At 39.5% G+C, this 15,974-nt stretch overlaps 2 protein-coding genes across 5 annotated transcripts in view; one reads left to right on the top strand and one right to left on the bottom strand.

Moving 5' to 3' along the window:
* Cpsf2 (cleavage and polyadenylation specific factor 2) overlaps window positions 1–8,251 on the bottom strand; it is a 31,236-nt gene extending 22,985 nt beyond the window's left edge. For 2 of the 3 annotated variants that reach the window (XM_063241299.1, XM_063241301.1), the window contains exons 1-3: window positions 8,101–8,249; window positions 4,578–4,636; window positions 329–510 (exon numbers count right to left, since the gene is read on the bottom strand). In XM_063241299.1, the coding sequence (XP_063097369.1) occupies window positions 329–477 (149 nt within the window). In that variant the 5' untranslated portion in view covers window positions 478–510; window positions 4,578–4,636; window positions 8,101–8,249. Of the gene's footprint in view, window positions 1–328; window positions 511–4,577; window positions 4,637–8,100 lie in introns of all 3 variants that reach the window. The other variant, XM_063241300.1, reaches the window with a different exon arrangement.
* A 186-nt stretch (window positions 8,252–8,437) lies between these two features.
* Ndufb1 (NADH:ubiquinone oxidoreductase subunit B1) lies at window positions 8,438–11,644 on the top strand. 2 transcript variants are annotated; one of them, XM_005000277.4, is made up of 3 exons: window positions 8,438–8,585; window positions 10,334–10,478; window positions 11,529–11,644. In XM_005000277.4, the coding sequence occupies exons 2-3, from the start codon at window positions 10,339–10,341 to the stop codon at window positions 11,563–11,565; spliced, it is 177 nt and encodes a 58-aa protein (XP_005000334.1). In that variant the 5' UTR covers window positions 8,438–8,585; window positions 10,334–10,338; the 3' UTR covers window positions 11,566–11,644. The 2 variants fall into 2 exon arrangements, with proteins under 2 accessions (XP_005000334.1, XP_005000333.1); XM_005000276.4 differs by having other exon boundaries at window positions 8,561–8,750.
* Window positions 11,645–15,974: the final 4,330 nt, after the last annotated feature.

Here is a 15,974-nt window from a genome sequence, read left to right as displayed (position 1 = left end):
GCACTGGCAAATGGAAGGTTTTACAAACTCCTGCTCTTTCCTGAAACTAGAGAGCAACATTTTTACAATGATCCATTAGCCAAGTGACAATTTAAGATTTCACTCAATTCAAATCAATAGAGCTAATAACTCAACCAAGACTTTACAGGCTAAAATGGTCACTATTCAGTTTTTTGGCATAAATAACATTCTTACTATATACTTAATGAAAAGATAGCAATACTATATAACGTCTAAATCGTATTTTAAAAGTATATGAAACACAAGTTGATTTATCTTTTTCAAAAAGTCAATTGAATGAAGTCTAGAAATGTGAAAGAGAACTTACTTCCTTAGGGAATCTATAATATCCATGGAAAAGTGCTCATCCCAGCCACAGTCCAGTAAAAATCTAAACTCATCCACTTGGAGAAGATAGCAAAGAGCAGATTCTTCCTGGACCCCAGACAGGGTAGTTAACTTGATAATCGATGTCATCTTTTTGGTCCAGTAAGAGTAATCTAAAAGGTTCTTTCAAAAGAAAAACATACTTGAAACATAAAAGCACAATCTTACACATATAACAGACAAGTTAACTAAAATTACCTTACATTTTTAAGTGCTCAGAAATTTTGTAAACATGGAAAGCAAACATTAAACACTCACTGCCATCACTATGAAGTTTAAAAGTATAAGCACAGTCCCACCCTTGTATTTACAGTTCTTCGGTGTTTCCCTATAGTACCTTAATACAAAATAGCGGACTTTGGAATCGGAGATACCCAGATTTGAAATTGTTCCTGTGTGATTCAGAGCAAGTAAGTCAACTAACCTTATCTCACCTACATATCTGATTATATAAACATTAGTATTAATATATATGTAACAGGATGTTGAAGGCTTTCAGATACCATGCTGGTTTACTGCAATTAGAGACTGCACCACCCAAGCTCGCCAATACATAAGAGTTTACTCAATTAATGAACTCATTCCTCACAATGAACCTGTCCCTCCTCTGTCTTGCCCTATATGATGGCATAGACTACACTGCATTACAATGACTAGTTTACATGTCCTTCTCTTTTTTAGACCAGTAACCCTGAATAAATAGACCACATTCAGAATCTGATAAAGTGACAAACTCTCCTTTCTCTCCAATCCTTAAAATAACACTCAAAAATTCAAAACATACATATAAACATAAAAATTCACATACTTTTCAAGGAGTTTCATGCTAAGAAGCTTGTGTTGGAATGCAAGTGAAAACAGAAGTGGTATCTTATGTTTGAAATCCCTGAAGTAAAATCTGACACACCAAGTCCTCAACACTATTTGATAGAATGTGGCTGGGATACCTTTCGCATGGATGTATTTCCAAAAGATATGACATCAACACATCTACTGGGATTTGGGGTCTAGAACTGTGTGTCTGTAAACAGACATGATAAAACTGTTGATTAACTGAAAGCTCATCTCTACAACTTTCCAACTTTAGTTCCTTAAAATCAGGCCAGGATACAAGCCTGTAATCCCAACACTTAGGAGAGATCTCTGCAAATTCAAGGCCAGCCTGGGCTACACAGTGAGTTCAAGCCAGCCTGAAATGCATAAAGACCCTGTCTCAAAAACCAAAAATAAATGAAAGGAAAGGAAAGGAAATAAGGCTAACTATGTAAGGAGGACAGCCGGTCACTGAGCTACCTGATGATGTTTTACCATCTAGCCAAGCTCTTCTCCTGACGATCCCACCAGAGGCTAATCACCCCACACCTCCTATTCTTGTTTACCTGAGTAAAGGTCCCAAATCAAAGACTTCTCTCTTATCCATTATTACTGACATGTACTTCTCATGGTTGGACACAAACTCCTACCTTCCCACCTCCTAAAGCCTTCCAGTCTGCCTTCCGCAGTATGTTTCTTCTCACCTGTAACCTGCCTGCCTGTCTTCATAGACATTAAGCAGTTCCCAATGATGCTGTTCCTTCTCAACAGCTTTTAAAATTTTTAAAGCTCTTGCGCTCCTTGGACCTCAAAAGCTCCTCAGTTCAGCTACCCTTTTGCCCAAGTTCCCTTTTGCCTTTTAAACATTCCAGTCCTAATAAAGCCTATGCCACTCAGCTAGTTCATTAGTAGCCTTCCAAATTTCCCTCTCAGTGCTAGCATTTATTGATCTATCTGATTCACTAAGAACTTAAGCTCCTGAGCTGGTCTTCCTCCCAGTAGCTTCAATACTGAGCTCTCAATGCCTTGACTTTCTTAACTGCAGTAATCCTTGTTTCACTTCAGGCACCCACTACCACTTCCCCCTCCCTGATCATTACCACTGCATATGCTACTTTTGAAATTTCTCAAGCATCCCATTCTTATCATGTCCCACTTACTCAAGTATTTCCCCTGCAGAAATCCTTGGTCTCACTGCGAACCACTGACCACACTTTCACTATCCATGACCCCTTCTTACCTCTACTCAGATCCTCGGCCTTCCATGTATGATCCATCATTATTTTGCAGACACTCTGAAATACCTACTTTTCTAGTCCTTTGTATCCACTTGGCAAAATCCCAACCCTAGCTGACCCCAGTCATTTACGGTCTACTCCAGCAGCTGTCAGACAAGCGGAAACTCCCCACAAAACTATGCTGCTTGCTCTTTAAATTCACATCAAAATTCTCAAATAGCTGTATTTGTGTCAGCCCTACTTTTCTTTGCAGGTCAACTTCCACCTTGGAATCCTGCGCATACCAATTCCCTGCTCAGACCACGCCACTCTGCCCTCCCTACTTTCACTTGATGATGTCACTTCATTCTTCAATCAGAAAATAAAACCGGACAGCAACTCCTCATTTTCCAGATGGCATGTCAGTTCATCAATCCGCACGTACACTGCTGAGTCTCCTTTTATGTGTAATAAATAGCCCTGACCCCATTCAAGGCCAATCCTCCCGTGAGTCCTTGATCCCACTCTTCACCTTCTAGGACCGGACTTCTTCAGCCATTTCCTCTTTTCCCTCCGTCACTGACATGCCGCTTTCATGAGCATTCAAAGGCACTCGAGAATTTGGGCTTGTAAGAAGCCCCATGACTCTAAACCCGTTGTAATACTTTTATGTTCTTCTTTCAAGCACAATTTCTGAAGTATTTTCTCACAAATGTGTCTCCCCATCCTCACCCCCTTCCTATTCACGGCACCACATGGAGCAGCCAGGGAATGCACGCTGGCTGAGTGGTACACGGAGGTTTATCAGTGACCCTAACAACCCATTTGATTTCTCTAATTTCCTATCACTAGTCACCAAAGTGACTCACTAGCTTGTGTGTTTCCTATGTCTCCCTGTGATTCTATCATACCTTTTGTGTATTCTGGAGTCCTTTTCCACTCCTGGTACACTGTGGCATCTTTTCTTTTGGGGGAGGTGTTACTTAGGCTCGAACACAGATCTCCTCACTGAGTCACACCCCAGCCCCTTTCGCTCCTTCTTTAATTTTGAGACAGGGTTTCACTAAATTGCCAGGCAGGACTCGGACGTGTGATCCTCCTACCTTGATCTCTTAAAGTACAGAAGTACAAGGGTGCCTGACCAAGACGAGCTTTGCAAGATCATTCGATTTCCTTAAAAATGCTTAGTGCTCTCTGTAATTGCTTATTATTTATTTACTTGCTTTGCCTGACTCCTCTTGCCTGACATTTACATTAGAATGTGGACTTCGTGTGTATCGGTCAGTGATATTCCAATGCCTCCAGAGTGCCTAATGTAAGGCAGTCAACACATGTTTCTTAAGTGAAGGAATGAGGCATAACTAGTATTAAATGAACTTAACCAGTTGAGCATGGTGGCACATGTCTGTAATCCAGCACCTATTAGGCTAAGGTAGGAGGATTCCAAGTTTGAGACCAGCCTGGGGTACTTTCCATGCTAGCCTGAACTACAAAACAAGATCCCTGTCTCCAAAACAAAACAAAACAAAACAAAACACTTAGTGCTCTTAACACACCATTAATAGTTACCTACTTGTATTTCCCTTTCCTTGGGAGACCTCTCTCTAATACAGGAATATACTTGATCCACCTGGTGCATTAGCACAAGCCTTGCAGAGTAGTTGTTCAATAAATAATTGTTGGCAAATTAAAACCTGAAATATAGTGACTTAGGCTGTTCCCATTTGAGGTATAAGAACCACAAAAACAACATTATTTTATGAAAAATGTTTATAAATACAATTTTGGGAACTAGAAAACGCCTTTACCAAAATTATAATAAAGCTTCCTTTATCGTAATTTATAATAAAGGCCTAAACCTTTTTTTTTTTTTTTGCTCAACTTTACTTTAACTTATACATTTTTCCATTTAGATTGTGAGTTAAAATACAAAGTGTCTTGCAGACACTATCAAATGGTTTCATCTTAAACCTTTTTTACAATGGCATGGTGATGTACTCCTACAATCTCTGGCTTAAAATAAGAAAAACAAAGAGCTGGGGAATGTACCTCAGCACAAAGGGTCTGGATTCAATTCTCAGTACCACCATACCTACTACACACACCTAAATAAACAAATTTAAAAAACAGCTAAATATTTATTAGACATTCATTACTTACTGAAATCCCAGTTGTATATATGATGAAACACAAGTTCAGAGGAAGAGTTCTTTATAAATCTAAAAAAGGGGGGAAAAAAGACTCCTATGAATGCAGTGTAATGAGAATTGTGTTTTAATTTGTACACTTTGCTCAAGATGCCATGAATAACAGTGGACAGTATAACATTCACTCCATTAAAAAAATAAATACCACAGTTTAGGAAGTTTAGGTTCACATAAAATAAGGATAATATAATAAAAGACGTAAAATAATAAAGAGCCAAGTTGGTTATGATCACAAGCTTGAATATGCAGGTTAAGAATGAAGAGTTTTCAAAATTCTTAGTAACAGAAATCCCACAAGCAGGAAGTAAGATTATTCATCAAGGTTTTGTGGGACCTGGGTAGAGAGAACATACTTCAAGTGGAGATAAGCAAAACACAGGAGAGGGGCGCTAATGAAGAGAAAGGGGCCACATAATGAACGGCTTTGGAAACCTTAGCCCTAGTTCAACAGACAACAGAGAAAGATTGTATGGTTAATTAACAAATAGAAAGATCATTTTGTTGTTGTTTTGAGGCATGGTCTCACTGTGTAGTACAGCTGGCCTTGAACTTACTTATGACGCCCAGACTGGCCTCGAACTTATAATTATCTTCCTGCCTCAGCCTCTTGGATGCTGGGATTACAGGCGGGCACCACCACGCCTGATGAAAGACTGTAATTCTGTATTTTAGGAAAACGAGCTGACGTGTACGATTGAACAGTAACAGAAAGGAGGGAGATAGATTTAAGAGAATTTAGCAGACTGCCTGCCCCTCTCAACTGTGCCAGTCCCATTCTGCGACTAAATTTTTTTAGCCTCAAAAAGTACTTTATGATTCTATAATATCATTCACTAATCAAGTAAATAAGGCTTGAAATTCCTGCAGTTTCACATTTGTTCCCTCAGAAAGCCTAGCGCGTGCATCACCCCTTTCTAGTCCTGCCACCAGTACCTTATTACTGCGGGGCCTCTTTCCCTTGTATTTGGATCTTTTTATTTCTTTGTAAGTTTTTTCTTTCTTCATCTCAATCTAAACATTCTTGCCAACCTGAATTACCAAATGAGACCCTGTCTCAAAACCAACAAACAAAAAAACAATTAAAAACACCTCTACACAACTTTTTGCTTGGAAACTTCTGAAGGCCTTTCTGCCCAACGACAAAAGACAAAAACAGCTCAGTGCCTTCACTGGGAATGGAGTGCCATGACATCACTGCTCATCATCCTCTCACGGCCCAGCTCGAATTTACCTCCTTATTCATTCCCCATCATTCGTCTAGACCAGTAGTGGAAAACCTTTCAGAGCTCTCGATGATACAAACAGCCTGCTGCATCACACACGCCATAGATTCACCATCACTGGCCCAGAACAGACTAGTTTCGACATCAGAAATATGCCTCACATAATTTAAAAACTTTTCATTGCCACACTGAAAAAAGCAGATGAAATTTTAATAGTTTAATCTAAACTGTTATTTCAACTCATAATCCTCAAAAAATTGAAGCATTTTACATTCTGGTTTTTGTACTGACTTCAAAATCCAGGGTGTACCTAGGATATACAGCACATCTCAATTCAAACTAATCACGTTTCAAGTGCTCATTATCCAATATGGCTGGTGGCTACCAAACAGTATAGGTCTAGACTCCAAAATAAATGCTTTAGAATGTGGAGCATCATGCTTGTCACTTAAAAGAGCAGGATGGCAACACTGTCATCTTGTTTTTATGTTCATGACTCAAATTTGATTTGTTGATTTTTTCGTTTGCTTGAACCCAGCCAAGGGTCACGGAATTACATCTCTAGACCTTCTATTTTGAGTCAGGGTCTCATTAAGTTGCCCACTCGGGTCTTGATCTCCTGATCCTTCTGCTCAGCATTCCAGAGACCATGGCTGAGGCTGCAGGCATATGCCACCCAACAGCCACCAAACTGGATTTTAATGCTATCCTCAACCCCAGATGGTCTTCGAGACAGAAAACCAGTCATCTTCTAGCCAACAAGCTGGAAGACACTAGTTAAAATTCTATTTGGCATTCAGTCTAACATTCTCAACTGACCTACCTCAACAGAGGAATTCACTGCCTTACCTGAATGATTGCAAATTTCCTCTTCTTTTCTTGTACCAAACTGATGTTTCATAAGGCTATTAATGAAAACATCTTGAGACAAATGGTCTCAAACCCAATCCTTCCACAAAGAATTCAATGGTTCCTTGATAACTACTGAATAAAAATCTCAACTTCTTGATTGAAAATCAAGATTCACAAACTGATCTCAATCTACCTCTTATGTCTTCATTAATCACCTTTGCACTGCATGCTCAAACATTTATTTTCCCCTTTTTCCTACATTTTTCATTTCCTACTTTTTCCAAACTTCATCCATGCTCTCCATCCAGGAATGATCTCCTGGCCTAGCAAATTCTTTTTGATCATTTCATGCCCTGTTCAAATACTCTTTCATAAAGCTATTTCATTGTCTTCAAATGGTTATTTTTACTTAGCATACACAATAGGTGTTGCATGGATGTTGAATGTATACACAAAGTTAAAGTCATAACATTTGTATCTCCAAAACTAAGCGTGGTGCTCAGAGCAAAGGAAACGTGTGCTGAGAGTGAAGCTTCATCATATCATAAATCCTTCCAGGGCAGTGATTCTGACCAGCACTACTGCATCACAAATACTATATATCGGTTCGTGCTCTCTGAATAGGGATCATGCATGTTGATGATGACAATCAAAGGAAAGTATGCAAAATACAAAGGAAAGGAGAGACTGGGTAAGCCCTAGAGCTCACTGAACGGCAAGACTCTCCCAGATCGTTCAGGGAGAGCAGCACTTCCTAACAGGATCAAAGGGGAGTAAAATTAAAGATTTGGAAATGGGCAAGACCGATGGCTCAGATTTGCCTGGTCACAGATTCGCAAATATCAGTGCTAATCTGACCTCCTGTTTTCTGATGAGCATGTAAAAGAGTACGAAGTTGAAAAGAATGAATGCAGTGGCAGTGGAAGCGCTCGAGAGCGATGGAGAGAGGCGACTCTGTTAAGACGCGGTACTAGCATCTGAAGTCTCCAGAGTTGATGACTGGACGCCTACTTTGTGCCCAGTGCTTAGCAGCTTCGCGGAGGCTAAGCCCCAGAAAGCAAGAAGACCCCGGGTAGGGAGGCTGAGAGCAGAGGCAGCCACGAGGCGAAGGCCAAAGCCGGCGTCGGATGAGTCCCCCAGTCCTAGACGGAAAGGGCGGAGGAAACCGCAGAAAGGGAAGGAGAGCGAGCGCGGGAGTGAACCGTACGGACTGTCACAAACAACCCGAGAGTATTCCACCCGTGAAGTCACTTCTCTTTCACTCGCGGAGAACTTCCAGGACAGTCGCAACCGGAACCGCAAGAGCACTTTCCCCCGAGACTGGGTCGGAGTCCGGCTCTCCTCCGGGGCCGAGGACGCCCCACCCCCATCCAAAGGCTCGCTTCCTTCTCCCGCCCTCACCTGCCTCCTAAGGCCTCCCCCAGCGCCGTCCACTGCCCTTCCCAAACCCCTGTCGAAGCCTGGCTCAAGGAGGAAAAACGCTGACGCGCGCTCAACAGCACCCTTGACCACCGGCAAGCAGAAACCCCTCACCGGTGGCCGCCATTTTGAACCTGCAGGCGCGCGGCGGAGGCGGGGACGACCCGGGCGATACCAATTCAGGGGTGATGGGGACGAAGCCGCTAGAAGGCGTTAGTATTTGCATCAACAGATCTTTTCACTTTGGACTGCAGTTGTATTCACAAGCTAGGTATAATTTTTGAATTTTTTAAAATGTGGAGAATAAACAATTTGAATAAGAAGAAATATAAAGAGGCCGCTACGCGTTCCCCCGTGAGGGCGCTGCATATGGCAAGTCCTGAGGGCCAGGCAGCGTCCGCCAGTGTTGGTGGGTGAGCTCGCAGCTGTCCTTGGTCGCTGGGTCGTTGTTGGCCCCGAGGTCGCAGGTGGGTCGGGGGACCCTGGGAGGAGTGATGCCAGCGATCACGGTTGTTCAGGCGGGAAGGGTTCTGGGAAAGCGCTCGGCGGTGGTGTGCGCGTATGGTACGGCTGTCTGGTCCTCAGAGAAGGGGAAAGAAAAACAACTGTTTGTCTTGGAGTGAACAAATGAGGTATGTTTCCCGTCCGGAGGCTTTTGGGAAGGGTACTCCAAGGCCATCATAACTAGAAAACGGCTTTAGAGGGACCCCGACCGAACTGAAGAGACCACCAGCCTAGATCCCTTGCCTGGCCAGAAGCAGGGGAAGGGACTGCTTCTCAGGAGCGTCCACATTTGTCCCAGTCTCAGCGATCTGACTTCTTCACCTGACTGTAAATATCATACCCTTTTGCGTCGATCATTCCACAAAGTATACACTTGCCAGTTTGTTTTTTAAAAACGTAATAAACTTGTGTTTGGTTTCCAGGGTATATATGGCATTAACACCGCAGGAGTAGATTCTTCCATGCATTGAGTACAGTTTTTCATAGGTTACCTTTTTAAAATTTATTTTGTTCTACTGGGCTCGAACTCTCTCACTTGATAGATAAGAGCTCTGCTACCGAGCTACGACCCTGCTCCCCTTTGGTTTATCTTGTGTAGGTGTCCCGCTGCTTAATTGCTGGCCTTTGATTTAAGATCCTCCTGACTTAACCCTCCAGAGTAGCCTGGATTGCAGGCATAGGCGATTAAATGCGTACTTTCAAAGCAAAACATGTAAAATACTGCTGAGGGTACAGTTAGCAGAATGTATATTTTAAAATATCTAATTATCTGTATGTTTCCAACGTGGCTTCACAGTGACTTACAAAAATAAAATACATTTCATATAGTTTTCTTTTTAAAAGTTAAAGGGAAGAGAATTAAATTGAAGAAAAAGTAGTATTAGGAAAAAAATGAAATACGGTTAATAAAAATATTTACCCCTACTGGAGACAGCAAAGCACAAGAAAAGAGCTTGGGCCAAAGAGCAAACTTGCCAGAGTATGTACTCATCCTAATTCCACCTCTTAGTATCGTTATCACTGGATATTTTCTTATCCAGTAAAGGTGATACTGCTGCATTGGGAGGCATTATATTATTTAACACCCACATGGTGCTGTTTGTTTTGTTTTGTTTTTGAGACTGTCTGGTTCTACAGTTTAGGCTGCCCTTGAACTCACTATTGACTGGCTTTGAACTCAAGGCAGTCCTGCCTCGGCCTGCCTAATGCTGGGATTACATGTGTGCACCATTATGTCCAGTGTTACAAGTAAAATTCTTTTAAACTCTGCTGTTCAGCCCTAAATCAAGTCACTGGTAAAGTGAGAAATAAAATTTAATAAGTATGTTTTACTGAAGTGTAATTTTTTTCTTTTTTTAACTTTTCTTTTGCAGTGTAATTTTAAACTGATCATTGTCACCTATTTATCAAGGAGATGTGTGTGTGTGTGTGTATGTGTGTGTGTGTGTGTACCAGGGATCGAACTCATGACCTCGAGTTTGCCAGACAGGTGAGCTAAATCCCCAGCCATATCAAGTAGATTTTAATGATTATACTACATTCTTTTTTATTATTATTACTATACTACTGTGTATTCTTATGCCAAGCAGATTTTGAGGCACATTTGGGTTTTAAGAGCTATTTCACATCCACAACTTTCTGTTTCAGATACAATTTAGAAAATATTTTAAGGGAAATTATATTTCTGATACTCTTTTTGTTTTGCTTTTAGCAATCATGGTGAACTTAGCTCAGATTGTGCGTGACCACTGGGTACATATATTTGTCCCTATGGGATTTGTCTTTGGATGTTATCTGGACAGAAAGAATGATGAAAAGCTAACTGCCTTCCGGAACAAGAGTATGCTATATAAAAGGTTAGTTCATGCATTTATTTCTTTTAAAGCTGGCTATTGGCCAACTAGAATATTCTTAATATGTGCCAAAGATAAACAGGAACGATAATTTTTCTTCCCTGAGAACTTAGATTCAAGTGATACTATTTTTTAGGCTTGTTATTTACTGCTTTGATAAAATTACATGATTACCTCTGGAATATAAACAGTCTTCAGTTTATGGATAGGCTATAGTGGATCTTTGAGAAAGTCTCATTTCTTGACATTCAGGGTGCATTTTAGTATAAAAACAAAGTTTTAAAACAGTCAAATCTTATCCTGTGTAAAGCTTTTGTATATATTATTATATATTACCTTACTTCAGCCATGACCCAAGTCAAGTAAGTATAGTACAAGTGACCCAGTGCTGTGTTTTCATTAGCACCCCTCGGAGCTTTCAATACAGTGGTGCAGTGATCACAGCTGGCAGCTGCCTGGTCCCATTGTGTCTTTAGAGATGGCTCCTCTGGCAGCAGAAGGTTATAGTTACATAGAGCATGTGCCAGGGGTTACACATCTATCTGGATTGGAAGAAGCTCAAGAGACAAGAGGGCTGTAGCTGGGTGTAGTAGCACACACGTGTAATCCCAGCATTGGAGAGACTGAGGCAGAAGGATTGCCCTAAGTGTAAGGTCAGTTTGGGATACAATAGTGAGTTCAGGGCCAAGCTGAACTGTATAGCAAAACCATGTCTCAACAAAACAAAAACAAAAAGGAAAAGAGGAGCAAGTAATATCCACAGGTACTACATAGAAGTGGTTTACAACTCAGGATTTTAAAAAAGACTCAGTGAGCTAAAAAGTATATAGAAAACATTGAATAAACCCATTGAAAGGATAATAGCTATTATATGTATTAAGAAATTAATGTCTTTAATCCAGGAAAATGAGATACAGTAGGAGTTTGAAGTCATAAGAGAAAATAAGATTAATATAAATTTTTAATGGGTCAGTTTAATAGACTATAAAATACTTTTCTGACCATCTCTTAAAAATGTTATTTACAGTTTTTCCTTTCGTTCTTTCTATATAGGGAATTGAGGCCCAATGAAGAAGTTACCTGGAAATAAAGACTGTGGCTAAATTACAGAATATTCACATTTTAAAATATATGAGAAAAATAAAAACATGTTTGTTATTTAATTATAAGATTTTTGAAGTGTGATTCTTTTTATACTGTTGTTTAGTGAGGTTTTTTTGTGTGTCTTTTGTTGTTTTTGATGGTGAGGGAACAAGATCTATATAGTCTAGGACAGCCTTCAACTTGCTTTGATTCCTAGGCTGGCCTTGAACTCACAATTTTCCTGCCTCATCCTCCTGAGTACTAATTACAGGTATGTGCATCACTCCTGGCATCTTTTTACACTTCTTACTGAGATACTTTTTTTAAAAATCGATTTTATTTCAAATAGAAAAAATTTCAAAACGACAATCAGGGGACTACAATGGTACATACACTGCCATCCCATATGAGTCACCCAGAGCACATCTGCATTCTGTTTCCTGAACAGTACCACTGCAAACCTTTCTTTTCAATGAACTCAGAAAAATCAGTATATAATGTTTCTTTCAGCTTCTCACAGTAGTGAGACAATACTATTTTTACACATACATGTCTGATTTCACTTATGAGTATGGTCTCAAGTTGATTCCTCTACCCACAAAAGTCTCAAGTTTGTCCTTTATGGCTAAGTAGTACTCCATTGTATAAAAATACCACATCTTTTTTATCCATTCCTCAGTCATGAGCATTTAGGTTGTTTCCAAGATTTAGCTATTGCAAACTGTGTTGCTCTGAACATGACTACCTATATATCATTGTAGTACAAGGTTTTAATTCTGGATGATGCCCACAAGGAGAGTAGCTGAGTCAAATGGGACCTCCAATCCAGTTTTTTGAAGAATCTCCACACTAATTTACACAGTAGCTGCACTAGTCTACACTCCCACCAGTATTGGAGAAGGTTCCTTTTTCCCCAAAGCTCCACCAGCATGTTATTGCTTGATTTCTTGGTAACATCCATTCTTTCTGGGGTGAGATAGAATTTCAGTGTTATTTTAATTTATATCTTTTGACCAGTGATACTGAATATTTTTTCATATATTTATTTGCTGTTTGTATTTCATCTGATACATGTATATTCATCTCAGATGCCCATTTTACTATTGGATTTTTAAATATGGGAGGACTGATTTTTTTTTTTTTTTAGTCCTTTATGTGTTCTTGATAGTATTCCTTTGTCTGAGGAGCAGCTGGTATTTTCTCTCACATTGTGGGTCATCTGTTGCACTCTGTTGGTGCTTACTCTTGCTGTGCAAAAGCTTTTCAATATGAAGCAATCCCAGTTGCTTCTTTGTGATGGTTCCTGTGCAATCAGTTTTGTTCATAAAGTCTTTGCCTACACCAATACTTCAAGAGTTTTATTTATTCTATCTTCCACCAGATTTGTTTCTGTCTTAATATTTAGATCTTTGATCCATTTAGAATTTAGTGCATGGTGAAAGATACGAGTCCAAATTTAATCGTTGGCATGTGCAGAGCCACTATATATATATATATATATATATATATATATATATATATATAGTTATAGTTTTATTAAGTTAGTCTTCAAGTTTTAAGTAAACTTGGTTTATAAAATCATTACTGAGGCTCTGACTCTATAGATGTTAAATTTGTAATTAGCATTTACCTTTTGTTTCTTACTTTGGTCCACAATACTATTAAATCATATATGTACTATTTTTTGTTCAGATATTTTTCCAAAAAATTTTTTCAAATTGTGTGTGCTATGATGGTTCCATTGTGTCCCTCAAGAGTTCACACATGAAAATGTAATCCCCACTGTGACATTAAGATAGTAGGAACAATTTAACAATATCTAGAGTTTTAGACCTTTGAGAGAGGATTGGGATTAGATAAGGTCATCAAGGTTGAATCCCCATGATTGAATTATTGGTGGCTTTATAAGAAGAGAGACCAGAAAATACACACAGCTCAAGGGACAGGAAGGCTATAGCTGAGTATGTTGGTGCCTGTCTCTTACCAAGTCCTAAACTATCTCAATACTGTTCCAACAAGAAAGCCATCACCAGATGTGGTCCTTGACCTTGGAACTCCAGAACTGTGAACTGAAATAACCCCCCTTCTCTTATAAACTTACCCAGCCTCAGATGCTTTGTTACAGTGATACAAAGTAAGATAGTGTACTCCAAGGGAACTGTAATAGGATGATACAAAATTTTATTTGGCAAAAATCATAGTTGAAAATTTTAGTGATTCTGAGTTTGTCAAAGATTTATTAACTTCAACACAAAGCATAAATTGTTTTATAAACTAATAAATTGTAATTAAATTTAAAGCTTTTACTCTTTAAAAAGGTATCTGTGCAATCTCACATGACATAATTCAAGGAAGCAGATTAAAGAAAATGAGCTGTCCAAGATGATACATAGGGGTACCTATTTGGTTATCAAACTTAGTAGCATCCTTCTCCTGAATTACTGAGATACTTTTTTCTTTTTGCTTTACATCAACCCTTGATAAAATAACCAAGACTTTGGTGACCCTCAAAAGGTGACAGTTTAGCAGTACGTCAAGTAATAATGCTAGTATGGTGTGACAGGTACAAGCATAGTCAAAGTTTCCAAGTCAAGGGAAGAAGTTGGTTTGACTGGAGCAGAAAAAATTTAGGGAGTTAAAAGTGAGAAAGGAGATTGGCTCAGACCACAAAGAGCTTTTTAATGTGACAACAGGAAGGTAATGGTAAGCCTCTGAAGGACTTTAAAGATTTAGATAATTGTGTAAGGGGGCTGGAGATTTAGCTCAGCGGCATAAGCGCCTGCCTTGCAAGCAGGCAGTCGTGAGTTCGATCCCCGGTACCAATAAAAATGAAAAAGACAAAGAAAAAAAAATAGGTAATTGTGTAAGAACCTCTCCCAATACAAATGCATTGAAGGCGATACTAGTTGTCTTTATGATTACAACTCCATTGCCTGATAAACTTCTTTGGTACAATAAAAGGAAAACGGTAAGATTTGTATTTTTGAAAGCAAGATCACTGACAACACTATGAATTAGACACATTGAGACTGAAAGCAGCAATCCATTCAGCATTCCATGGACGAGCTACAGAAGAATCCAAGAAGGCTTGCACCAAGTGATAGTGAAGAGACCATCAGAGCCCATGTGTAACATCTGCAGACTTATAATTAAGGGTGAGGTGGAAGTGCTGTGCAAACAGAATCCAGAATGATCTTCAGATCATTATGCTGTGATCTGCTATGGTTTGAAGGTGTCCCTTCAACGTGTTAGTAAAAGTGGACATTCTGGTCACTAGTAGCTCATGACGGCATAAGTCTTATGAAAGGCAGTAGGTCCTTTATACAAGAGGCCCTACAGAGCTTATTCCATCTGCCTTTCTGCCATGTAAGGATGACAAGAAAGTCACCACAATGAGGAGAAGGACCTCAGTAGACACCAAATTCAATGATGCCTTAACCTGAGACTTTTCAGCCTCTACAACTATAAACAATAAATTTCTGTTGATAAATCACCCAGTCTGAGATACTTCGTTAGACAAAGTCCTGACAGCTGACCAGTTGAAAGACATTAACTGTAGCTTTAAAACATACAGAAAAGTTGTAATTGTTCTTGCACTTCTTGAGACTATAATTTACTTACCTTGTTAAGCCACAATTCCTTAAGAACAAAGCGTTCTCCCCAATACAGGACTATAGAATGCACGCAAAAATGTTTAATAAAGGGTAACCAGGTTCGACCCATTGAGTACCCAGTGCTCGCGGCAGTCTCCATTCCCTTACCTTACTCTGCTCCTTGTGGTCCTCTTGCATTTGCACTCATCAAAACAGTCCATAAAAAACAAAATTTAGTGGTCTCTTTTAAGTACTTTGTGTTGCTCAATGTTTTGGTAGCAAGTGACCCTGGCTGGTCCCTGAAGGAGTCTCTTCCCAGGGCTTCCATAATACTACATCCTCTGCTTTAACTCCCTATTACTTCTCAATCTCCAGGACCCAACTGCTACCTTTTCAATCTCTTGGTTTCTCTAAAACAATTTTATGCTCTCTCATGATTTTTTAAAAATATTAACAACTCCTCATCTTACAGCTCAAACCACAACTCCCAAGCCTAACGTTTACTCATTTGAATGTCTCATGCTTAAAATTTTCTTGAAACAAAAACTTAGAAAAGTGTTTAAGATATAATAAGCCCTAGCTAATATTTTTACACAAGTGCTAGTAGGTATTCGGAGAATCTAATAATCCCTTTTTCTGATTGAAGCTTTTAGTGGGTGATGAAGCACACATTAATTACATGCAGATGTTACAAGTAGAAAGTACAAACTTAAGTGGAAAACATAAATAACCTAGAACCCGATTAGATAATCCTCACCCAATGCCCTGAATTCAAACACCCATGAATCCATAGCAATGGGTGGGAGGTGCAGGAGATCCTCCA

This window comes from Cavia porcellus, unplaced genomic scaffold (genome assembly GCF_034190915.1).
Source record: "Cavia porcellus strain 051 isolate PalLab524CR breed Dunkin Hartley unplaced genomic scaffold, mCavPor4.1 scaffold_31, whole genome shotgun sequence".
NCBI classification, from domain to species: domain Eukaryota; kingdom Metazoa; phylum Chordata; class Mammalia; order Rodentia; family Caviidae; genus Cavia; species Cavia porcellus.
Note: the sequence above shows the minus strand (reverse complement) of the source record. Positions and strands in the feature narration are given on the sequence as shown.

Excerpts from the sequence above, each read along its gene's own strand:
- Ndufb1 (XM_005000277.4), top strand. The coding sequence starts at position 10,339 with ATGGTGAACTTAGCTCAGATTGTGCGTGACCACTGGGTACATATATTT. Across the intron at positions 10,479-11,528 it reads AAGAGTATGCTATATAAAAG|GGAATTGAGGCCCAATGAAG; the intron begins GTTAGTTCATGC and ends CTTTCTATATAG.